Source organism: Balaenoptera ricei, chromosome 11, assembly GCF_028023285.1.
Source record: "Balaenoptera ricei isolate mBalRic1 chromosome 11, mBalRic1.hap2, whole genome shotgun sequence".
Lineage (NCBI taxonomy): Eukaryota > Metazoa > Chordata > Mammalia > Artiodactyla > Balaenopteridae > Balaenoptera > Balaenoptera ricei.
The window spans coordinates 89,599,293-89,626,670 of NC_082649.1; the positions used below are offsets into that span (position 1 = coordinate 89,599,293).

Here is a 27,378-nt window from a genome sequence, read left to right on the forward strand (position 1 = left end):
TTCCAGGGCACACTGATTCTGGAAGGCCCCACTCCATGCGGCCTGAGACCAATCAACAGCTACTAGATAATAATAAATGGTCATCGATTCCATTTACCAGTTACCAGTTATTTAGCACTTTAGACGTGCCAAGGCCTATGCAAACACTTCATGTTCTTTTTTTTTTTTTTTTTCATTTACTGACCCAACAAACTTATTTTTAAAAACACTACTGTGACTTTTATTTTTTTGGAAGAGAAAATAAAGGTGAACAGGTATTGAAGACTGGCCCAAATTTATACAGAGCCTAAACTTTAACTAGCCTTTCTGAATGAGGCACGTCGAAAATTGTCCCTGCATGAGAGGTGCTGTCACTCCTAAGAAATGAGCAACCTGCCACTGACATTCCGACTATAACAACAGTACAACTCAGAGGTCACTTCATAAATCACGGCACCATCATTCCTGGAGCTCCCGGTGGTTGGAAACTATTAATGTGATCCCAACCCTAAATGGACAGGTGGAATGTTTGCTCCGTGGGATCTACTATTAGGTTCAGAATGTTGGGGGGGGGGGCATGTTTACATCATAATATTAGACTAAGCTCCTTCAGACCCGTAGAGAAAAAGTTATGGGTCAGACCTCACTGGAGAAGCAATAACTCCAGATAAACTTATCCCAGGAAAGGAAGGTCCTTTCCAGCACTCCAAGTCACCATCTATCATTTTCCATGGTGTTTGATACCTCCTACGTTCAAGTCCTTATTTTGGGCAGTGCTCCTGTGGATGTTCCTTTATCCAGTTGGAAAACGGAAAGGCTGTTTTAGGACTGAGTTGATCTTGGCTGAAGGAGAATAATGATTTTCAGAGCTTTGTCTAGACACTGCAAACAAGAATCTTTAACAGGGGGCTCAAGGATGGGTTCCGAACAGTCTGTGTGTCCCATGAAATTGTGTGTGTGTGTGTGTGTGTGTGTGTGTGCGTGCGTGAGGGAGAGAGAGGGAACGGGAGAAGACGAGAGTATGCATTTTTTGGCAAGAAGACCCAGAGCTCTCATCAGATCCTTTCAGGGGAGGGCGTCCTCCAGAGGAGCTCTCTCCTCTACATGCCATCGGCTCACACAGCCAGGTAGGCCCAGGTAGAGAGGCCAGCAGGTCACCCTGTAGCCTGTTCCTCTCCCTAACAAGTCTACAGCACTTCTCATCACTCTTTGAATGATGCCTTATTCATCAGTGACTCAAAATGACCCTGTGATGTCACTATTCCCCACAGAGTGGAATCCGACACAAAGAGGAGAGGCCTGGATTGGACTCCATCCAAATGGTGTAGCTACTCAAGTAACATGGGGCCTCTTCTGCGGCCATTTCACCTATAAGGCAACTTCTTGACATCCAGCCTAAGACACAAAATAGGGTTTTTCTTTCATCTTGACTTCAGTATGATGAAAGAAAATGAAAGAAAGTATGCATATGGACCTCTTCACATACCATCTCTGTGGTTTGGTAATTCTCCATAAATGACTACGTTTTGTTACTCTTGTTATTTTTCCAGAGACTGGCTTGAATTATATCTTGCTTCGTAACAATAAAATTTACCTCAAATGAATTCTGAAATACAATACATCCACCTTTGCAGTATTCAGTCCAAAGCTTCCACACAACACATCAGAAGCAACCAGCAACTGTTTTTATTTTAGTAAAATGCCGTTTTTTTGTGGAGGGGGTACGAATTCTGGGGTTTGAGGTTTACCCAAGTATAAAATTTCAAAGTTCATACATACTCTCGTATACAGAAGAACAGGCCTATGCAAAAGCATAAGCAACATTCCTTCGGGATTCTTCTTCGTACAAAGAACCGTGTGTGTATGCGAATGAGTATGTGCGCAAGCAAGTGTGTGAGTGTGAGTGCAAGCGCGTGTGTGCGCGCGGCTTTCTCCCAGGCAGCTGAGTAGGCAAAGAGAACTGATGGTTTGCTCACTACGTTTACTAATTTCTCCCCTTTTTAAAACAAAAACACTCCCTGTGCCATGACCATATGTCCTTAAATATTATCTTTTACTACAGAACCCCACAATATCACTAATGAACACCCAACTATGTTACTTTAGCCTTTGAATTAATGTGACTCTGCTTTTGGAAGCTACGTCTTTCCATACCAAGCCTTGGGGTTTGTGTGGTGCGTCTGTGCGGGGGTCCGAACGTGTGATCACCTGATTCTATATATTTTATGGGAAATTTTATCTCTGATTACAAAGAAACATTTACTCATTGTGGAAAATAAAATCTCAATAGTCATATGAATATATACAGCACACAATCAGCTTTTTGAAGTCCAAGGACCAGGTCCAAAGGGAACATCCACAGGGATGTTATGACGGCAATGTTGGCAGGTCCAAAAAATGCAAAATAACTGAAGGACGTATCAATACATGTGGCATCGAATAAGCTGGGGTCACATCCGTGTGATGAAACAGTATGCATTATTAAAGCTGATGAGCTATCTGTGCATCTGTCGGAGGCCTGTGCATGACACACACTTAAAGAAAGCAAGCCCACGAATGAGTACAGTAGGGTTCCACTGTGTAAAGACAACGACCTAAAGAAGAAAAGAAACGTCTAACAACCCGTGTGTGTGCGTGTGTTTCTTTTTCTCTCTATTCGCAGAGAAGAACATGTCCCGGGCTGAAACACAACCTACCTCAAACACAGGAGGAGGTAGAGGAGAGGAAGGTAGGTGGAGATCTGCCTTTTTGTTTTAAAACTTCTACTGTCTCAGTGATTGTAGCAACAACACATAACTTTACGACCTGGGCAGTGGTAATTCAATAAAAGATGTTAGTTAAGAAGAGAACTGTATGCTTTAATAAATATTGATAAAAAGGTCTCAGAACCTATCCCCTCCTACCCTTCAAGTGAGGCCACTGCCGGCAACTCGCTGTGTGCAAATTCCCATTATTCTCTGTGCCTACATTAACTAAAATAACTTTTTAAAACAAAATAAATTATATATATACAAACATACACATATATAGTTCTGTTGTATGCTTGTTCACTTAATGAGGCTTCGACCCACTTTCCATGGACGTGGGATCTGGCTGGGCAGAAACGTGACATCAAGGTGAGCACACAGAGTCAGATGGGGATTTGCATCCTGTCATCCTCAGCTGCCAGCTGTGAGACCCCAGATAAAGCCCTTAACCTGAGTCTCAGTGGTGTAAATTCTATAATGGGAACAAGACTACCTGCTACTGCAGGGCTGTGGAGAGAATTAAATGAAATGACACATTAGGATAATGAAGTTCCCTGCTTGATATATAGTAGGTACTCAACAAATGCCAACCACCACTAAGAACGATGTAGTATTAAAAATGTCACTGAATACTTGCTGTGTACTAAAAACTCTTCAAAGAGCTTCTAAAACCTTGAGACATATTAACTCATTTAATCTGCACAAAATTAATGAGATAGGCACCACAGTCCTCATTTCTCGGACCACAAAACCAAAGTCCAGCTGTATAGCCCGAGGCTACACAGCTAATTGTATGAGAGCTGGGCTCCCAACTCAAGCAGCTAGCTTACCCTTATCTACCCCACACACTGCTGCTTAATGCTGAGATTGTGGCAGGAGTTTACGGAAGTAAGTTCTTCTACAGGAGCATCTGTGGGGACCGCGTCACAACAAATGAACCACACTAGCTAAAGCAGCCTCAGGCTAGCGGGTGATTTTCTCAGCACTGGTTCCCAGACCTTTTCACTTGGGTACACAGGTGTGCACTTACCCAGACATCCCAAACTAGCCCACCTGGAACATGCAGCACTCTCCCCCCATCTCTCCCCGTGTGCCCAACCAATTACACTCTACAAAGGAGACCCATCAGCCAGGGGGTTCTCCTTCCCCCATAAGCACTTCCAGCATCCCAAACTAAATTGAACCAAATGGAGGGGAAAAAATGCCCCATGTAAAATAGGACAAGGTGGCCTCAAGTCCGCACCCACCTGAAACACAGCCCTTCACTGGATCACCGCAGGAGTCTGCATCCCAAGGGGGCAGCCCTTGACAGTGGCCAGCCCTAGCCCAGACAAGCTAGCCCATCACTAGCTTATGATGGAATGAAAGGTCTCACGGACCCTGATCAGGAGAATCCTATGACCAGCTTATTACACATATAGGCGACCCCAATGTCATACAAAAATAACTTATTTCTAATCTGCACATTTAGCCATGGGTCTACCTCTTCCAGGACTCCCTTAAATTAAAATCAAAGTGGCATTTCTGTCTCCTTAAAGGTCAAAAAGACCTCAAGTTCGACCTCTGTCTCATAGGTGGTCTGTAACATTAAACCATCAATTAGCTTTATACTTTCACTTCCAAGGCCACAGCAGTTCTTTTGTCTCTCTGACAAGGTCAGGACATTCCCTCTGTTTGGTGTGGTAAAAAGAAAAGAAAGAAAAGAAAAAGAAAGAAAGAAAGAAAGGAAGGAAGGAAGAAAGGGAGGGAGGGAGACAGAAAGAAAGACAGAAAGAAAGAAAGACAGACAGACAGAAAGAAAGAAAGAAAGGAAGGAAGGAAGGAAGGAAGGAAGGAAGGAAGGAAGGAAGAGAGACAGAGAGGGAGGGAGGGAGGGAGGAAGAAAGAAAAAGAGAGAGGGAGGGAGGGAAGGAGGAAGGAAGGAAGGAAGGGAGGGAGGGAGGGAGAGAGAGAGACAGAGAGACAGAGAGGGAGGGAGGGAGGGAGGGAGGGAGGAAGAAAGAAAGAGGGAGGCAGGGAGGGAGGAAGAAAGAAAAAGAGAGAGAGAGGGAGAGAGGGAGGGAGGGAGGGAGGGAGGGAGGGAGGAAGGAAGGAAGGAAGGAAGGAAGGAAGAAAAAGCAGGCCATTTATAACCCAAGAGTTTGCTTCAATGCTTTTAATGAGCAGAACCTGGCATCCTTGTTACAGAAGCATCTTCTGTGATCGCTACTGAACCTCAGGTATCTCGGGGGGCGGGGGGGGGGGGGGGGGTGAAGTGAGGAAGGAGGGAAAAAAAGAAGGAAAAAAGAGCCACTTCTGCCCAGGAAACAGGATAATGGCAGATAGACCCATTTTAATTAGGAGTTGAACTTGAGTGCCAACAACACATTTTCCTCAATTAATACAATGGCTACATTTTCAGCAGAAGTTACCAATTTTTTAGTTACCAATTTTTATTACTTAATTGGATGCTCCACTGAATGGGTGTGTGTGTGTGTGTGTGTGTGTGTGTGTGTGTGTGTGTGTAAGAAAATAAATAAAAACTGATATAGGAAAAGAAGAAAAAATTATTGCTATGAAAACAATCTAGTTTTTAAAAACTTTTCTTAAAGGTCCTTGAAATATCTATTTCGAGACCTCTAGAGTTATTTTGGCTTGGATTCTAGTGTTACTTACAGGATGTCCTTAAAGAACATTTCATGGCAGTTCCTCTAAAGCAAATACAGATACTGTTTTGCATTCTCTCACTAATATTGTGCATTCTTGTTTGGGCACCAAGCTAAGCAAAATGTTACATTAGATGCGTTCAAACATCACTGACATATGTTAACAAAAGCGGCTAATTATGCACAGAGCTGCCCATGATCCTTTCAATTGGTGCAAGAGCGATATCACTTATATTTTAAAACGTCCATTGAGTGAATTCTGCCATCCCACATCCTGAAAGGTGAGAGAAACTGCATGATTCTTCGTTTTATCTCCTCCTTTTGAAACCTTTAACAAAAAATTATTTTTTCAAAATAAACTCTTTTTAATGTGAGTCCAGGCTGTGTCCACCTTTGAGAGAGAACATTTCACTTTTAAGTTGGCTGGCATAGCAACACACAAGCAAATGCCCGACTCTAAACCAGTCTGGTTTCCTTTCTTGGCTCAAGGGTTTAAAGGAAAAATTAAGAGAGTTGCTCTGTATTAGTCTTAGCAGTTTAGAGCTTAGGAATTCACGTTTTAAAGTTTCTGCTAGCAAACGGTATTAGAAAACAGAGCAGGAACTGTCTATGAAGCCATTTCTACCTGATTTCTTCATTTTTATTCACGTTTGCATTGTTTTTAGCTTAATGTTAATTCTATGAGGACATTCATCTTTTTTAATATTTTAATTTTATTGGAGTATAGTTGATTTACAATGCTATGTTAGTTTCAGGTGTACAGCAAAGTGATTCAGTTATACATATATTCATTTTTTTAAGATTCTTTTCTCGTATAGGGTATCAAAGAATATTGAGCAGAGTTCCCTGCACCACACAGTAGGTCCTTTGTTGGTTATCTAAATATCTTATGTATAGTAGTGTGTGTATGTTCATCCCAAGCTCATTCATCTATTTTCGGCTTGTCATCTTTTCTCACTAATACAGCACAGAACACAAATCTCAAACATTTTAGCAGAAAGATAACAGTGAAAGGGTAAAATACATCTGTTTACTACGCTGGGCTGTAAACATCATCTCACTCATAATCCTGGGTGGGATCTGGGGGCAAGAAGCAATGAAGGCCTTTCCCAAGGCCTCTGTTTAGTGGTCTAATGTGCATTTCCCTCCAAAGGAGCCCTCGGAAAGTTCTACCACGAATTACGGCTTCACTGACTACTTGGTTTGATAAACAACAGAATTATTTCCTGGAACGGGCATAAAAATTCCATGGCCACAACAGTGGCTAAACTTTCATCTAAAAACATGACACACTCAAAATAAAAGGGGGTGAAGGCATCTTCCAGAACTTAATTGCTCTTGATTTTATGTTGTTAAACTTGGGTCCTACAGGTGCGAAGACCGAAGTCAATGAGAGGACAGAGGTGACCAATGTCAAATATCTTCCAAATACGGTGGCAAAGCCTGCAGCTTCATAAGCAAAGACCACAACTGTTAAACGAAACTCATACTCTATCTCACAGAAACTGAGTTAACCAGAGAAGACACAACTTCCTATATCTTACTGCTAGACATGACTAAAAACAATGTTTTCTTAAAATCTAAAGTCTGGAATTCATAAATGTAGATTTTTTTTTTAAGTTTAGTTTATAAAACCCAATGTGGTATAACAAAAATTGAACTCTTGATTTTCTTAGGATCTCATTATATTTATATTGCTTCCCAATAAAGGAACTCTCCTCCTGACTTCCCCCTGGCACGAGGAGATACGTCTGTTTTAAGCTGATACTATTCCTGTATGGACAGCTGGCCGGGTCCACTTGTCCAAGGAGGTGTTGTCAAAGTCTCAAATGTCCCCGAGACCTCATGACATACTGCCACCTGCCTTGAAGGCTTCTAATGTTAGACTTCCTGCAGTTTTACCCTCAGAAGCCGGTCATGTGACTTGAAAATCTATTTCCAAGTCACCAGGCATCGGGCCAGGCCCCAAGAACACTGCAAATCCAGGGCTCCACCGATGTGTCCCTGCTCTCAGGACCTGACACTCAAGCAGGACCCGCCTTAGTCCCTCCATAAGGAAGTAAATTTCCCAGGGGCCCCTCCTCCTCAGGAGAGGCCAACAGAGGCTGAATTCAGAAGCCATAGTGGGTATAGCTTACAAACTGCCCCACAGACTCTGAAAGTCAGTCACCGCACGTGGCACAAAAAGCACCCACATCAAACACCAGGCAGATACACATTTCCTCAATGTGTATTGAGGGGAAATCACCCTGCACACCAAAGCTTCGCACAGAGAAGCAAGTTAGGCTTCCAAAGGCTGGACCTAGGTCCCCTTTGTAGTTAGTCCAATAGGACGCCAGTGACCGCTAACGAATGCCCTCCATCTGTTGGTGGCCTGCAGAGTCCATGAACTTTGCCTCAGGCAGGAAGTTCATAAGTGGAAAGTTGACAGGTAGTGGAGCTTAGTTTTTGTCAATACAGTCATATATCCTAATAGATCTGACTCCATTCTTTGGCAAGAGGCTGGGGCTTACATGTGCCATCAACAGATCATGTGCCATCAACAGGGTATAATGTCAGAAAAAAACATCTGCTGCCAACATGGAACATGCAGTTCTTTCCTCCACAGGAATGTTCCCAAACTGCTGGCCACTGCCTTTTAGTGAGCCATGAAATCAACTCAGTGGGTGGCAGACAGCATTAAAAGAGAAAGAATAAAATAGAAATACCAGACAGCTCTGCATGTCCTAAGGATAAGTATCTCTCATGAACTTTTTCTCAATTTTTAGACACATATACCAGGACCTGCTCACATTAGTGAGTGCTGCACTGGGTTGTATATAAAGCATATTTCTTACCAAAAAAAAGTTTGCAAAATGCCCTTTCAAAGAGCAGGGTAGCAGGAGAGGCTGCTGGGCCAGGACTTACATATCTATGGGCTGCATCAATTGACAAATGGGCACACTATACATAGCTACAATTGGAATGCATAAAGATAGTATAGATTTTCAAAAATTTATAAAAACAAAACTGTATCAAAGACAGATTCCCTGATGTCTGGCCTATTACACTATCATTCACCTTTCTGCCTCTGAAATTCTTTACCAGTGATGAAATTATTCCTCCCTGTGGTGGACTCAAACTTCTAAGAGCTCCTTCATCCCTCCACCAACCAAACTCAAGTGCCTGCACAAAGTGTAGCTCAGACTGGCACATGGCAGCAGTGGGCAAGGTGAAGTCTGGACTCTTTGACCTTATTGGACGTGGCATAAAAGGACCCGAAGACAGGATGAGCAAGGCATTCCATTGTCAATCTCCAACCTGTCTGATTGCCTCTAGGGGACAGAGTCAATCTGGGCCTAAGTGTTTCCAACACCATTTGGTAAAATAAGTGTTATCTACATGTAACATATCTACACAAAGTGTACATCTTGATGCGTATTCACAGGCTGAGCACATTCATTGACCATTACCCAGACGAAGAACAGGACGGGACCAGCACTCCAGAAGCTCTCCTGGGGCCTCTGCTCCCATTCACCATCCTCACTTCTAACCCCACAGGATAATTTTGCTCTTAATCAAAGAGAAAGCAAGGCTCAGGCTCAGAGTCTTTCCCAAGCAACAGTATCTAGATGAAACTGACCAACTCTACACTTTTATGGTACTTATTTTTACTGTTACCGTCTGTTTACAGCACATGAAATGGCTTTCCACTTGCAATCATGACATAAGTTTCCTTTTAAAATAAATCTAGGCGAAACAAAAGCTTTAAGAAGAATGTGAAGTGCTGAACAAAACAGGTGGTGTATAAAAGGCAAAAAATGACCAGGTGGTATACAACCGACTCGAGTTTGCGAAACGCTGGTTCAGTTTTGCTGATCAGCGTGAAATGCTAAACTGGCTTAACTGACTATACCGTACCCTGATTTTCCAAGGAGGATGGTGGAGTCTCTCTCCTGTCCCAGGGTCTACCAGAAGGACTAATTTCCTCTCTTACATAGTCTTTTTTTTTTTTTTTTTTTTAATTTATTTATTTATTTATTTATGGCTGTGTTGGGTCTTCGTTTCTGTTCGAGGGCTTTCTCTAGTTGTGGCAAGCGGGGGCCACTCTTCATCGCGGTGCGCAGGCCTCTCACCGTCACGGCCTCTTTTGTTGTGGAGCACAGGCTCCAGACGCGCAGGCTCAGCAATCGTGGCTCATGGGCCCAGTTGCTCCGCGGCATGTGGGATCTTCCCAGACCAGGGCTCGAACCCGTGTGCCCTGCACTGGCAGGCAGACTCCCAACCACTGCGCCACCAGGGAAGCCTCTTACATAGTCTTAAAACAGTTTAAGATCAGCACTCCCTGCAGATGATACGATGCCATTTTTATAACCCTTCTGACTTGTACTTCTCACACGCATCACGCTTAAAAAAAAAAAAAACAAAAAAACCCCGACTGGACTAAGCTGATTCCGAATGAAAAGAAACGTATCAATTTTTCTCTTCTTAAATCTCTACTATTTTAAGTTTTAAAAGATCACTTAGAACTGGGATCAATTATAACAAAAGGCCACAAACAGATCACATTGAATGCCTTTAGTGTTCTAATAATGGCAAAAAATAACAAACCCTTACATGAACTTAACTTTCAAACAAACTGAAGAAGAAAGGAAAAGTATCATTTCAATGGAAAAAGCAACTTCCTTCCTTGGCCTCTTCTCTCTGAATTAGTGTAATTCCCTGTACGTTCTGTTAAATCTAGTAAATTTAAGCAGAGGAGACTCTCTGAATTTCACTTGTAAGACGTACTTAACGTGTCAGGCAAATAACCTAATCTTACCTATGAACAGGCTTTGCAGGTAATTAAATAACCTTGTCAAAACAAAGATTTCCTTGCCTGCACTTTACATAATACCACCTGCCCAAAGGATTCTCCTTTCATTTCTCACAAAGTGTAAACAGAGGTTATTAAACAGGGACTACATTTGAAACAGCTTAAAACTTCATCCGATTTGTGCTGGGTTTCCAATGAGCAGCTGATACAAAATAAAGACGAAATCTCACAAGTAACTCATGTGAAGTCAATGTATTCAGGCATATACACTTACTCACAGATTCATATATACGTATACTCATACATGGAGTCATATATATACATACGGTTTTTCACAAGCTCTTGAAGCAGTCCTACAAAAAATCTTATTTGTCAAAACACGGTCTATTAAAGGTTTGTGGCTAATAAAAGTTAAAGTGTGGTTTAGAACGTGATGAAAACGCAGATACCAAGGTTAAGGTAACATTTCTCTGAAAATGATTCAGCCCAATGCGGCATTTAATGTCCTTCCTCTATCTGATCGTGTTTCCCTCTGCCGCTTCGTATACCAAAGCAATCAGTCCTTCAGATACCAAGATGCTGATCAGGGCAGCTGAACGGAGAAACTATAAACTTCACCAACTTTGTTACCACCATCATTAGTCCTTTAAAAGGAAAGGGGAGGGGCTTCCCTGCTGGCGCAGTGGTTGAGAATCTGCCTGCCAATGCAGGAGACACGGGTTCCGGCCCTGGTCTGGGAAGATCCCACATGCCGCGGAGCAACTGGGCCCGTGAGCCACAATTACTGAGCCTGCGCGTCTGGAGCCTGTGCTCCGTAACAAGAGGCCGTGATAGTGAGAGGCCCGCGCACCGCGATGAAGAGTGGCCCCCACTTGCCGCAACTGGAGAAAGCCCTCGCACAGAAACGAAGACCCAACACAGCCAAGAATAAATAAATAAATAAATAAATAAATAAATAAAATTTAAAAAAAAAATAAATAAATAAAAGGAAAGGGGAAAGTAGGTCTTTTTGCTAGCTTTCAATCTTACCTTTTAGTCACCAAAGAAAATTAAGATGTTCCTCCATTGATAGTGAGTTTCCAGCTTTCAGTAAAAATATGACACATTTTTTTCTTGCTTGATTCCCTCTTGTAAAGTTCCTTTATCACCAGCAATTCTATTCCAAGCCCCCAACATATGTTAATATTACCCCACCCCGAGGTTCCTATAAGCACACCGACTCTTTCAGATATTTCAGAGAATGATACAAAGTATCTGAAATCCACTAACATTGCTGTAAAAAATCATACATCATCCTGTTTTACTTGTGCTCCTACCATTTCATTTAAGCTAGAGTTTAGAGCAAGTAATATTATGCGCTCCATATGCAATTTCCATGTCTCATCAGATTCTGACAAGTAGGCCATTGTACCCTGTGATTAAGCAAACCGATTAAAGTTTTTTCAAGACACTGCTTACCATCAGTAAGGTTTTCTATTTTCATCTTTACTCTTTACCATATTTCTCAATTTTTCTACGTTGGTGTATTGCATTGACATCAATTTATAAATGTTACCCTAAAAAGAAGTTGATGTGAGTTGCCATCTTAAGGGAAGATTTTGTTCAAAGAAATACAAACTCCAGAATTTCAAGAAAATCCCAATATTCCTCATGAGTCAATATAAAAATGGAAATCTTAATCAGTTCAGGCACTTTAAAAATAGCTGATATTAAACATGCAATTGTTTTACTTTATTTTTAGAACACTGAAGTCAGCACATATGCAATGAATTACCAGGTTCACACTAACATGTGAACTAAGAATTATTCCTGATTGATCAATTACCATGATTTATATGGCCTTAGGAAGTGATAGCTGTTTCTCCATCCAGATTCAAAGGGTCACTAATTAAAGAAAAGAAATCTAAAACAAATTAAAATGATCTATTCACAACTGTAATTTTGGGTTTATGAAACTGTGCCATAAAACCGTCATCAAAGCACTGGCTTTTTAGAAGGTCCTTCCAGCCCAGCCTCTACAGAATGACAAGAAACAACACCAGCAAAGCTAACCACCTGGGGAGTGTTTATTCTGGAGCCAAATTTACAGTTTTCAGACACATGCATTATATTCGTTATTGTAGCAACTTTATGATACACGTACAGGCAGACCTCGTTTTATTGCGCTTCACCTTTATTGCGCTTCGAAGATTATCGCATTTCTTACAAATGGAAGATCTGTGGCAACGCTGCGTCAGGCAAGTCTATTGGCACCCTTTTCAATAGCATTTGCCTGTTTTGTGTCTGTCACATTTTGATAATCTGCAATATTTCAAACTTTTTCTTGCTTATATTTCTTATGGTGATCTGTGACCAGTGATGTTTGGCATTTTTTAACAATAAAGTATTTTTAAATGAAGGTCTGTTACATTTTTTTTTAGACAGAATGTTATTGTACACAATAGACTACAGTATAGTACAAACATCGCTTTTATATGCACTGGCAAACCAAAAAAAATTCATGTGACGCCTTTTATTGTGATATTTGCTGTACTGCAGTGGTCTGAAACTGGACCCACAGTATCTCCAAGGTGTGCCTAAATGGTGTCCATAATTTACAGAAGAAAGCAATGCTCAGAGATGAGGAGAAACTTGTCCAAGGTCGCAAGGCTAGCGATGGTAGAATTAAAATTCAAAACCTGGTGTGATTCCAGAGTCCATGACTCCTAACCACTCTATACAACTGACTGCCTTTCTCAGGGCCTGAGTATCAGCTACCTTCCTCTGTCCATCGGTCTGACATGGAAACTCCCCAGAGCCAGGGACCACCTATGAGCTCTCTATGCATCTTGGCCTATCTCAGTCTTAGGGAGAATACAACTCGCCTCCAACAAGTAGAACACACGCCTGCTGATGGTTTCTCTTCCACTGTGAGCCTGAGAACCCACACAACATGAAGATTTTCAACAAGCCACGACCAGAGATCACTCTATACAATTCATCCCCCTCCCGGTTTTTAAAATAAACACCGCATAGGAGTTGTATGTGTCTGGCTAACAAATTCTCAAATCGACGTGTGTAGAAACATGAATGTCCTATAGCAACAATCATTCCAGGAAAAGAACAAAAACTGCCTTCTTTGGATAGTGACTGCCAGCAACTTCTAACCCACCCCAGAGTTTCTCCAGAGAGTGAAAAATAAAACATACATATATTTAGCTCACTTTAAAAAAAACAGACTGGCACGTCTCTTTGGGGAGGTGGGCGAGTGGCTAAGCAAGCAAACACTCTTAGGCTTTCAGTTCTCCTGGTCCCCGAGAGCTGTCAAGTGACTCATGAGGAGTAGCAGGAAAAGAGGAAGTGATGAAAGATGGAAATTAAGAGACTCAAAAGAGCCAAAAAGGAAGCGGGGAGTGCTACCCTCAGGAGAAGAGGGATGGGACCCAGACTCTCTGCAGTTCAAATGACTGTCAAAATAGACACAGACAAATAGACAAAACAGAAGAGCCAAAGGTCTTCTCGGAGCAATGTGGCATCTGTGTGGCCGAGAACCCCATCCCAGCTGCCCTCTCCCCGAGGCTCATGGGAATCATTCATCATCATTAGACGAAATCGTGCCGTTGCAGCTTCCCACCCTGGGGTACTGGGAGTTTTCAGTGAAAGTGGCATAAGTGCAAAACCAGCGCTTGCAGCCGCCAATTCCACGCGGCTGAGTCTTCCAATTGTCATTGTCCCAGTGACAATTCCTAATCTAACTCTCCCTGCTCCTGTTCCCAGCCCCCTCATCTATAGGCCCCGTGCTTCGTTTTTGTTTCCAAAATGATGTGGACCTACTGCTTTCAAAGGTTCTCCCAGAGTCTCTCCTACACAGCTTATTTTACATATACTTCATAGTTGATAATTTAAGTCAGAGCATTCCAAACATACCTTTCAAGTCCGATAAAAGTGCACCTAGCTCTTTGTGTCTTACACCAACAGACAAAGACGAAAACTTAATTTTTAAAAAAAATGATGTGGGTTCTTGTTCTCAAAACCCCCATACTTAAAGATAAGGGTCTAGATATGGTGTACAAAGAAGACAACTGAATATAAACTGTATCTTATCTGTACTGTTGTCAAGGGTTTGTTGTTTTGCTGTTGTCTGGGAATTACCAAAAATTTAATTTTTCAACCTAATCTTTATTCAAAAAATTTAATGGGGATGCCAGTCACTTCTGATTTATTCTTGATTTTAAAGTGCTTTGTGGATGATCTAAGTAACTCTTTGTACTAAGGGTTGACCATGAGGGGATAGATTTAAAACTTCTGGGGAGCCACAACTCCCACAAAAGTACACAGTGTCAAGAGGAAGTGAACTCTGATCATCTGGGCAGAGAATGGGAGGGAGGGACTTCCAACAGCCTGGTTCCAGACTCCCAGCATGAGCTGCCCACCCATCTCATACCTGAGGCCACCTGCTAGGAGCTTCTGGAAAAGAGAACGACAAGTAATGTACAAAAGGAAACACACAAGCAGGAGTCAGCTTTGTGATACTTAAAACTCAAAGGAAACTTCTAACTCACCATTTTTCCTCTTCACTGTTTTCTGGATTATAAAAAAGAATATTCACTTCTCTGGAGAAGTCCAACATTATAGAAAGGTGACTTAAAAAATGTTAAAGTTCCCCCATAATCCCACTCTACAACATTATATATAACTTTAGAATGTTTTATTACCTCAGAGTGCTTTTTCCTATGAAAAGACTAATATACATAAATGTCTTTAAAACAAACAAATTGCATCACGCCATATGTTTTATTCTTCACCTAACGTTTATCTGGCTGGTGTGCAGTGATGTCTGTTACAAAGATGTTCACGGAAAACCTAGTTTTTTTTCTGTTTTTTTTTTTAAAGTTAGTTTTAATAGCAAAACTAATAAGAAAATAACAACAATAATAAATATTACCAAGTCAATACATCAGTATAGTCATTAGAAAAAAATTAATACAAAATGTTATTTTTTTAAAGGCAACTGGGAGTAAAGAGGAAATACTTGGTGTTAATTGGTCACAATGTTAATTCTAAAAAGTATGTCTGCCTGAAACAGTTCAAGGTTTCCTCAATAATCCTGCAGCAGCACTACATTCTGGCTAAAACACACAAGAGGAAAACAGATCGCAGAAGTATTTTGCTGACTTCTGTAACTGGCTTTGGTATTAAGTTCTTGTATCAGATACTAAAATTTTAATTTGAAAAAAACCCCAAACAATTCTTCATATTGGCACTTAAGAGCAAAAATCCTTTGACCTATGTTATCTCCTTGCTCTACCCAGACAGCATGACAGGTAGGGGAGACAGAGAGTAATACTCTTCCCACTTTAGAGATGAGGAACTCGAAGCTCAGCATTTAGGATACTAAGACCACAGAGCGAATAACCTGGTAGAAACCTAAACCTGGGGTCCTCATTTAAATCTCAGGGCTCTTTCCACTTCCACATGTGCCTGCTAATACTAAGGAAATCAGCTGCTTTAATTTTGCCAGAACTTCCATTGCTATGGTATAGGCTATAAGAGTAAGATGAAAGTGAAAAGCTTGTTTAAACAGGGGGAGGAGGGAATAAAAACCGAGATGCAACAAAGGTGTCCACTTTATTTTACATCTGAAGACCAAAAAGAATGACTGATACATTATTATGAAACACACACCATCCCAATGAAAGGAGAGTCATTACTTCCAAATGATAATGTAGTCATTCCAAAAACACCGTATGAGTCCAGCCAGAGATAACAAATCCAGAGTCAAACTGTCACCCCTCCTCTCTTGTGTCCATGGCAAACATCACTAAATGATCACCACACTCATCCCCACTCAATCCAGACATGGTCTCAGAATCCTTCCACATAGTAATCCAGGGTACAACACTGTCAACCAATCGAAATTGGTAACTAAGATGAAACTCTAGTCTCTGCCTCTGGAAATGGAGAGTTGGGGTCCATTACTAATAAGGGGTCTCTAAAACCTGCTTATTTTTGCAGCTTAAAAAGAATCTCCTCAACATAGCTTGAATTATACCACATCTCTTTCATCAAAACAGATTATTTGTGTAACTGAGGTAACAGAGATTTCAAATTGACACGAATAGGTTTTACTTCTCAGGAGGATAATTGCCACAGAATTTTTTCCTCTCCTCTGCTGAGTGTGGTCCATGGCTATCAGTCACTACAGAGGACAACAGCATAGCCCCACGTATTTATTTTTAATATTACCCCCAAATGGCTTGGGCATCTCTCTGCCTGTTTAGCAATAATAAGTTTCCTGCATAGAGTTACACAAGAAATACCGAGCCTTTCTTACCCCATAATGAAAGAAAAATATAATTACAAAATCACCTACTTTAGAGCATATTTTTCCTCCCAAAATCAAACCAAAAATAATATGGAAATATTTTAAACAATTTTCATCAACAACTTTTAATTCACTGATAACATCTAAGCAAAGATCAGAGATTTGATTCAAAAGAAAAGAGTACATTCATCACTATTTCAAAAGGGATTCCTCTAGGAGTTGCAAATCTTCAAAGGAGGAGGAGAAACTTAACCATGCAGACTTGGACTGGAATTAGACGTACTGATACAGGCATAGTTTTCAAAGTATATAAAAGGATGAATAGAGAAATAGAAGGAGAGATGTGTGTTGTTGTTGATGATGATAATATTGTGTGTGTATGTGCGTATTTACATTTTCTACCTCTGATGAGACTGCCTAGAAACAATGAAACCTCAATTATAACCTCATATAATTATATATGATCACCCTAGCACCCATATGTTGGTTTCTAAACGCCACTCACTCTTCACTCAATGGAGTTAGAGCTACTCAGTGGAGTTAGAGCTACTTGGAAAAAGAGCTGATTCTAGGGCTGGGGCAAGCAAAGTACAAGATGAGCCTGGGACATCTCGTGGTGCCACAAAGTAAGGAAGTGCTCAAAAACTGATGGAAACATGAGAAAAGGACAGAGGTACTAGCTTGAAAAAGCTCCTCCTGGCCAAAACTGGCCAAGGTGACCACCAAATTATAAGAATCCATGAGTCCATACTGAAATAGACAGACAGACAGACAGATGGAGATAGGTAGAAAAAAACAGGGAGGAAAGGAACACTTCTTCTTACAACTCATAAACATAGAAGGAATGTACTTAGTAAATCACCATTCGTCAACCATTATAATAATAATCAAGTCAAGTAAAATCCATAAGTGGGTGCGAAAACCAGTGTATGAGAGTTTGAGTCGCAGCAGGATATTTCCACAGCCTCAAAGTATCCTCCACTCTCCCCGAAAGGATACAAGACAAAGGAGGAAACAGTACCTTTACAGCAGACAGACCTGGCAGATAAAGACTTTAACCAAGCAGTCTAAGTTAACATCACTAATAAAGGGACAAAGTGACATCGTGTGACCCCCGACAGGATGCGCTGAGAAGGACATTCTATCACTTCTTTGGTATTCCTGCCCAAAATGTATGGCCTGGATCCATACTCATGAGGAAACATCAGACAAACCCAAATTGGGAGACATTATACAAAAGACTTAGTTTGTGTTCTTCGAAAACATCAGTAGCATGCAAGACAAAAAACTTAAGCCACTGCTCTAAAGGAAAGGAAATCAAGAACTATGACAACTCAATAAAACCTATGATCTGCGGTTTTCTCTTGCTATCAAGGACACTGTACAGATTATTAGAAATCTGACTAAATTCTGTAGATGAAACAATAGGGCCCTACCAATATTAATTTCCTGATTTAGATAAATGGATTGTAGTTATGTAAGAGGTCTTATTCCTAAAAAAAAAAAAAATACACACTGATGTATTTAGGAATAGGGGTAGAGAGAGAAAGGGATAAAGTAAATGTAGCAGATGGTAATGCTGGGGGAATCTGGGTAAAGACTGTACAGGAATTCATTAATGGAAGTCTGAAATTATGTCAAAATAAAAAGTTAACAGAAAAAAAAGAGCGTCTTCCTTTTTCTAAAACTAAATGCTTTTTCAGGTGAATTCACATGCCACCCTGCAATTTTAGTTGGTGGGAGAACATTATCTTCACTAACAAATAGTAAAATCTCGCTTTACCAAGTAGCCTAGCTCGGGAAGGGAAGGCAGTGTTAATCTGTTCTAGTCAACCCTGTAACCCAGCCTTTTGAGCAATGACAGACTAACCAAACCTACAGCAAACAAAACAGAGAATGACTGATTTACACAAAAGCCACTGAGCTTACACACATTCTGTGACCACATGCTTGGGTCTTCAAATCATAACACTCCCAAGATGAACACGTATTTACAGAGGATTGTACAAAATAAAGGTTAGTGGCAACAGAGGGCTTCACTCCCTGCCTTCACTGCACTCGGAGAATTGCATTTACTATCTCAAAGCAGAAGAGGACATTGCATTTAGCCCAGACAACTGTCACAGAAATTCACTTACCGCCAAATGAGAGACGAGCAGAATGCAAGAACGAGCTTCTGAGCAACGCACCTTGCATCATAAGGTTTGGGAACAAGACAAATCTCTACCCCAGTCATTCTCCCTGGGGTCCCTATCATAACCCGAGGTAGTGCTGGAAACCTATGGAAGCATTTTTCATTGTCACAAGGATTGGGGTGGGGACCAAGCATGCTAGAAGCCCTAAACGCACAGAGTCTCGGGCAATGAAGAAGTATTGGGCTTCCTGAATAACCTTCCCGTATCCTGCCAGACATTAGTAAAGGTAAAGTAACAAACGTTTTATAATTACCTGAGGGTACACCCTAACTCTGTTTTACATATAAACACTGAGGGTTTTTTTGTTTTGTTTTGTTTTTGCAATTTAAATGCATACAGATTACACACCCATGTTCACAGCAGTATTATTCACCACAATGTAAAGATGGAGGCAAGCTAAATGTCCATCGATGGATGAATGGATAAACAAAATGTGGTATATACTTCTATACATACAATGGAATAGTGTTCAGCTTTAAAAAAGATGGAATTCTGACACATGTTACAAGTCCACAGAGGACTGTGGAGGCCACCACGCTAAGTGAAATGAGCCAGACACAGAAAGATAAATACTGTAGCATTCCACTTATGTGAGGTACCTAGAGTAGTCAAATGCATAGAAACAGAAAACAGAAGGGTGGCAGCCAGGAGCTGGGGGAAGGGGAGGAGGGGTGGGTTAATGGCTACAGTTTCAGTTTGGGAAGACAAAAAAGTTCTGGAGATGGATGGTGGTGATGGTTGCACGATCAAGTACTTAATGCCCCAGAAAAGTACACTTACAAATGGTTAAAATGGTAAATTTTATGTTATGTATATTTTACCACAATTTTTAAAACACACACACACACACACACAAAGACGTGTGTAAATCAAAGGAAGACTGTATTTAATTGTGCCGTATCTTAACCACAATCTGTTCACCACCGTGGAAAATCCAATCGTGGACGGCGATGCCGCTCGTGGTGCCAAACTCCGCAGCACCGCCTTCCTGGACCAGCAACTTCTGTCGCCGGTGCACCGTGCCGAGCCCACAAGGAGATGCCAGCGTCTGGCAGCAAACATCACAGTGGCTTCTAATGCGGCCGTGCCCGAGCATTTACACACCGATATATACATTTTACTATAAATGATCTTCCTGTTATTTTTCTATTAATGACAGTATATAGGTTCTACCATTAGGTGTGCATGTATATAAATATTATCGATGAATTTCGTTTCATGAGAGTATTGATGGCATTTCACAATATTTCCGATAAAACACAAGGCGAGCGTGCTTGGTTCTGATGTGGGTGAGAACTACAGCTCTGGTCTCAGGGAACAAAGAGCGGTAGGAACAGAGTAACCGTTAACAACTCTGCAGTGAGGACGAGATTTAGTCAGTCTCTATGGATTTAATATAAACGTCCTTTTGCCAGGATGAAAGTTCTTATGGTGAAAATCTAGTGGGAGTTTGCTCACTCCTCTGAAAAGGAAGAAATATGGAGGAAAACTAGAAAGCCCCTGACTCTTCTTAGTGAACCCACAGGCACACTTAAAATAATCAAATTCATGCCTGGTAATAAACTCAGACACAGACAAGGTGAACAGGAGAACATCGTTTTCAGGCATGCGAATCACTGTATCATGTCAAAAGAGATTAGGATTTGATGGAGAAGGGCACGGGGTGTCAATTGCAATTACACATATGTTGTTTCTCTATTGTGATCATCCTTCTTTCCATCTCAACACTGGGACATGATTAATATTTTACATACTATCCAAAAGGGGAATGTGACTTACCAGAAACAGTACTAAATGTTTCAAACACAGATCACCCTTTGCCAAGAGAAAATCCTGCCCAGCTGTACATTTCTCATTTGCAAAACATACGAGCAATGAAATTCCATTACTTACAGAAACTGGCTGTTCCACCAAACCCTTGGCAATGGAAGCTGTACTTATCTTTTGGAACAACAGTCCAGAAAATGTATTCTCTCTTTCTTTTAAAAAAAGACAGTAAGGACACATTTGAGCTCTTGAAAAAGCGTCTTGCCCAAGCAAATTCCTGGTAGGGAAAAATCCACTCCCCTGACCGGGGAAATATGAAGATTGACCCTAAAACATGCAGCAAAAAGATCTCCAAGCTTAAGAACCCTTCAAAAAGTCAAGGGGGATGTAGCAGTGCTAATGATGTCCTTAAAACAAAATCAAGTATCCTTTTAATACGTCAATTGTCACACTGCACCCACTCCTTCAGAAAAGTAACTCTTACACCCTAACTCGTTCAGTTCGCTTTCTTGGGGAGATATAACCGTCTGTCTCCCTAAGGATATAAACTGACCTGAAGTGTACTGCTTTGCACATTGCAGAATTCATCCAAACGAGACCAGAAAAGCAAGACTCTGTCGTCCTCTCCCCAACGCTCCCTTCCCCGGAAGCACATGGCCACATTACGGTGGGTTACAGGAACTTCCCTCGTGGCTTATCACATGGTCAGAGTTCCCACTCGGTACAAGGTTTGAAACAGACCACAAATATACTCAAGAAATACAGATGCTATGCAAATGTGTGTTTGGAACATAAAACATGCAGTGGTCACAGTACCATTTTTCCAGTTTCCTGTTTAATGTGCTGTATTATGGCTACGGCCCATGGGGGAGTTTCTTATGGGCTTCAACAACTCATCCTGGATTCTCCTATTTAATTTTTTCCTCATAGGAGAGCCAACAAATTGAGCCCATGTGTATGTATATATATATATATATATATATATATATATATATATATATATATATATATATTTATCCATTAAAAGAGCAATCAAAATAGCCAAAACCACCAGCAAAATATAGTCATTTGTATCAAACTTTGCAACAGGAGCCCACACAAGCAGGCCCTGAATCACTCTTTCCCTTTCAGCAACTCGGAGCATGCTAGGACACTGTGTGACCCTATTCCAAAGTGTCCTGTGGCAGGGCGGAGGGAGCTACCTACCTCCCCCGGAGAAAATCTATAAAGCCCCTAAGTAAAAGTTTAAAATGATGAGTGAAAATTGAAAATGAGGAAGTGGGTGATGAGATGAGTGACCGTCCTGAATATCAACCTTTGCCTGCACGTCCCCGGACAGTCAACTAGTACAAGTGACAACAGGCAAAAAAGACACGCATAAAAGAGGGATATGTAGAAATGATTGTGTGTCATGAGCCCTGAGGACGTTAGAGTGATTCCACAGCCGACACAATGACCCCTCCCTGGTCACCGATCTGAACAGAGCCACCATTTGCACCACAGGGACTGCTCACCTGGTTCTAACTAACACACGACTCCCCAGTGGTTTTCACACGAAGCTCTAACTGAAGCACGCAAAACAGATGCGCGGCCGCGTGACAAGAGCCAAATCGTCAACAAGCCACTCATAATCTGGCTTCTCTGCACTGAACATGAACAAAAGCTTAAGAGCAAGGCAATCAGCACGCAGTCTGGTCCCACACCATCGGAGAGGTCTGACTCCTGCCTCAAGAGTCACCAGCTGAGGCCTCCCTGCCCCACCGAACACCCTGCCTTGAGCCGGATGAAGACGGGATGCCATTCGGCCTATAGAAGACCCTGGCAGTGTCCACATACCTCGATAATCCTGTCGTGAATTTGCAGGCCTCCGTCCTTGGCTGCAGGTCCACTGTCAACTATTTTGGATACAAAGATTCCTTCACTGGATGATCCATCTTGGTTGTCCTTTGGGTTAAAAAAAAAACACACACATGAATGCTAGGCATTAAGTTGATCATGAAAATCAAGCTTACACTCTTAAAACAGTAATGGGTTCTTGCTGGTGGCACAAGTGGCAACGGGGTAAAAGCCAGCTGTTTCCCCTGATATCTGTTTTAAACTAAAATTAACATGTGATAAAATAAGTCAAGCCATACCAAAAGGTATAAAATGATAAGCCCCTGCCATCTCTAACCCACTGTCCTTCTACCCCTTCACTGCATCGAGTAGCACTTTATCCATCCTTTCCAAAACATTTTCATGTATCACCTTCCTAAACATGTATTTCTTTCTTTCTTACACACAGAAACGGGATTATGCTCCCCACGTTCTTGGGTGCCTGGCCTCTTTCACTTAACTTTAAAAATGTTGGAGATTCTTCACCATCAGGCCCACTGTCTACCTCACTCCCTTAAGTGACTGGACAGTATCCCCACAAAGGGATAATTAGCACTGTTTACAGCTGTTGCTGTTAGAGACTGTGTCACCTCTAATTCCTTTCTATCTGTATTTTGAAATATCTTTGCTAGTATATATCGGGGCAAATCCCTAGCAATGGAACTGCTGGGTCAAAGGGTATGTATATTTGATAGATGTTGCCAAACTACCCTTCAGAGAGCTTGTACTTACAGCTCATTAGACAGTGTATTCTCATATCCCCACAAGCACAGAGTATTATAAAACTTTTAAATATCCAATAATCTGATGGTGAAAATAGGCGTTTTATCTTTGTTCTGATTTGCATCAGAAAAGCCCACCACGACCCCTCCCCCTTCCTAAAAAATTCTGATCTCCAATCTTCTAGAATCCCTTTATATCTTTCAAAGTCCAGACTGAAACTTTCTGGGAAAGAAGACGGCTCGCTGCTCAAAGTCCTCCCTTTATTTAAAATCAAAAAGCTCCAACAAACTCATAAAAAAAAAAACCCTCACAGCTTGTTCATGAACTTCTTTCCAAATAGCACTGGGATGAATGCTCTCCAAGTGTGTGGATTAAATTTCTCGTGATTAACAGATGGATTTATAAATGCAATGGCAAAAGCATGTGTTGTTTCCAAACAAAAGCATTTGGGAAGTAAGTTCAGGATGTTCCACAAAAACTCCAAAATCTACCATCGTGGTAATTTCCCTGACATAACGCCATAAGAAGATCCACTTCAGTACTAATTTCTCTACACGCAAATACATCAAAATTCCATTTGTTAAAAAATAATTATGAAAATACAACATTTTCCTCTTTAAGCTGCAAAACAACAACAACAAAAACAAACCTATATTCTAAAGAAAGAGAGAGATGGCTTTGAAGTGGTTCAATCTACCCCTTGAAGTGTAACAGCAGTAACCAAGGGTGGGAAAATGCACATTCTCCATCTCTTCTGTCCCCTCCCTCCCCCGCTTCTCACAAAGACACACACACACTATATAATGTTATAAATATGATTCAAAAGACACCAAAATCACAAGCAAAAATGAACATTAAGTGTTTTTCCCAACACTTATCCCCACAAGACAAAGATAAGTCTCTCACTGCCATCTGGATTCTATCAACACTCTTCCAAGAGAGAAGGGTCTGCAAGTCTGTGGGTGTTGTGCTGGATCAGCCGGCCCCCAAAGGCACCCCTGGCCAGCATCACAGCACTCCGCTCAGGCCTTCACTGTCTGAATTTCTATGAGCCTCCTTTCTCTCTCACAGCCACTACTAATGATGCACGCGTCCCAAGGCATCTGCGTAGCTCCCTACGTGCCTGTATCAGATACAGATACAGAGCAGTGCAACAGCTTCTATTTACTGACACACACTAGGTACCAGGTACATAGTGAGTGTACTCTGTCCACCACTTAATCCTCATAATAACCAAAACTGATATGTACTGCATCATGCAATGAAAAGCCTTATGTCAGAGCCCCCTGGCTGGGCTTATGCCACAACCCAACCAAGCATCCAACACAGGAATTCCTTGGGAAACACACACGTCATGTGCACGGTGTTCTACTTCCAGTAACTGACAATGAGTGCGCATTGTAGCTCATCCTGGCTTTTTAGCCTGTTCTCAATGACCTGCCAGATTTCCAGGCAACAGTGAAGAATCCATTTAGGTTTCCCTTTACTGTTTCTGCTAATCAGCACAAGTTTTTAAAAACACAACGGCAAACACATGCATATGGAATTCAATTTTCCTCCCCAGGGCCATGCATGGAGTTCTTGCAAAAAGACCACATAAACTGAGAACACTTTTGAACGCTACAACATTGAGTCTGGTTTGTGCTTAAATCACTTTTTTTAAAGGAAAAAGAAAATGACCTAAAACATGTTCTTTGGTAAGTCTGAGGAAAAAAACAACAACTGCATTCTAGTGAGGCTGGAAGCATCCTTTCACCCCTGGGGATGTGCAGAAACTAAACACCATCTTTTCGGGCTTTCCCATAGTTGGCTGCCCAACAGTTGTCAAGCCCTAGGCTTGCCTCTCCATTTCAGGCATTTTGCAAACATCAGGCTCCCTTCTTCTATGTACGCTTTGGTGTGTGCAGAAGAGATCTTCCTAGTTTGGGCGCTTTTGGCTGCAGAAACTTCTGAAACATCTAAAAGTGAAATGCATCTTCGTTTACGGTAGTTGTTTCTTAAAACTGGTAATGATGGGTATGGAGAGGAGGAATAAAAATTATGAACAAAAACCAAGCACAGCCAACTCTCTGTTATTTGTGCCAAACGACAAAACACATTCTTGACGGTAAGTTGGAGAACTTGGGTCCATCCGGTCCTGGTGTTTCCTAGGGACAATTACTGAGCCAGTCAAGCCCCAGTTGGCTCCCTCAGCCCCTCCCAGAGCTGGAGAGCCTAACCCCTGGCAGCAAGAACTGAATCAGAGCAGCACCGTGACATGCCGCCTAGGATCTCTCAGTCAACTGGAAAAAGGAGAAAGCGAAAAGTCCCAGCCTGACACAATGTTAGTTTCCTTTTTTTTTTTTTTTTTTTTTTTTTTTAATGGGTGTCAGGAGAACCCTGCTGGGATTTTTGTGTTTTTTTGTTTGTTTGTTTTTTATAAATTTATTTTATTTATTTATTTTTGGCTGTGTTGGGTCTTTGTTGCTGGGCGCAGGCTTTCTCTCATTGCAGTGAGTGGGGGCTACTCTTCGTTGCGGTGCGCGGGCTTCTCACTGCGGTGGCTTCTCCTGTTTCGGAGCACGGGCTTTAGGCGCGTGGGCCTCAGTAGTTGTGGTGCATGGGCTTAGTTGCTGTGCGGCATGTGGGATCCTCCCGGACCAGGGCTCGAACCCGCGTCCCCTGCATTGGCAGGCGGATTCCTAACCACTGAGCCACCAGGGAAGCCCACAGTGTTAGTTTCTTATGAAACACCCCGAGACGATGGGAGGAACACAAGGGTGTGTGCACAGTGCTGGGGCCCAGCCAAGTGGGACCGGCCCCTACCCCCGCCCACCTTCATTCTCCTCATTGTCTAGAAGTGTTCTTTTTTAAGTATGTTTTATAAGGCAGATAATGTATTAGTTTATCATTTTAATGACTACGTATCACGTACAACTAAGCCGTCATTTCTTACAATCAACGGTGTGGAAGTTTCTTGCAAGAAACTGTAGCCTTGGCTAAAAGCAAAGGGAATTTAATCATAACCCGCCTCTGCTTCTCCAGCCTCCTCTGACCACTTCCTGCCACCCCTCAACTCTGTTCCTGTCCTTGTCTGGGCTTCCCTGGGTCTGCCCACTTTCTTTTAGCTCAGTGGTCTTCAAAGATGGGTATTTGCAATGCAACACACTGGAATGACAAAAAAGCATTTTAAAAATCATATTCATATTTTAATTTCATAATTTAAAATGACTCTTTTGCATGTAACTTTTATAAGACAGGTAACATTAGTTCAGTAGTAAATATATTTATAATCTGTAGCTAACTAAATATGCTCTTTTTTTTTTACAGTTAAGACTGCTCAACTAAATGTATTATATATGGACCCTCTGATCTAGCAAACTCCAACTCATCCTTCAGAACCCAGCTCCAATGGCCCTGCCCCAGGATGCCTCCTTCCCTACGGTTAACGGCCCCCCCCCCACTCCACCGCCCCCACGCATCTTTAGCTGGACCCAGGCACAGCGTATATCAATGAGAACAGTGTTTTCCTCTCCTAACTCATCAGTTCCTCCATCTGGACTTGAGCTCCATGAAGGTGGGGGCAAACATTAACCACAGCTGGATAGCTGACATCTTCTTATCCTTTAGGATTTGCCTTAATATCCCTTCCTCTCTTTCCTGATTACTCTAGCCAATGGTGGCCCTTGCTCCTCGGTGGCTACCACATGCCATCCTCCCACTTTTTACCCTTCATTGTACTTCTCCCATCTGTAATTACTGTATTTGCTTGTTTCTTGCCCAATATCACCCAGGACATACACTCAATGACCACAGGGACCCAGTCTCCCTGGCCAGTATCTCCAAGCCCCTAGCGAACAGCCTGTGTTCAATACTTATTTGTTGAATGAGTGAATCTGATTTTCTTTTCCCTTCCCTTGACTATTTTCCTTCAAAGCTAACAAACAAGGAAAGGGTCAGCCCAAGAAAAGAGCAAGAGATGACATATACTCGGGCAATCCAGCATGAAAGGTGAGATCCCAAAACACATCCTCTGCCACCCCCCAGAGCCCTCTGAGCAGACATTCTCTTTGCAATTAAATTGACAGATTTGAACTCAGTCTCTCTTTTCTGGAGGAGGGGATCATGATGAATGGGGTGAACAGCTCCAGAGGGAAGAAAGAGCATGGGATGCACTATCCCACAAATGGGGGAATTGCCCCTGACTGATGAAGGGCAGACAGAGCAGAAGCCCCGACCACATGGCCAGTCTCAGAGCCCCCAGTCTAGCAAAGTCACTCCGTGCAACTGCACACGTCTCATGCCCCCGTGCCTCAGCTCAACTGCTACCCAACCAGACACGCATCCCCAAAGCTAAACAGCTAAGATG

The 27,378-nt window shown here is 41.9% G+C and overlaps 1 protein-coding gene across 2 annotated transcripts in view; it reads right to left on the bottom strand.

The window, feature by feature from the left end:
- PDZRN3 (PDZ domain containing ring finger 3) overlaps positions 1-27,378 on the bottom strand; it is a 244,604-nt gene that overhangs the window by 200,994 nt on the left and 16,232 nt on the right. For both annotated transcript variants that reach the window (XM_059940195.1, XM_059940196.1), the window contains one exon: positions 22,269-22,376. In XM_059940195.1, the coding sequence (XP_059796178.1) occupies positions 22,269-22,376 (108 nt within the window). The remainder of the gene's footprint in view (positions 1-22,268; positions 22,377-27,378) is intronic.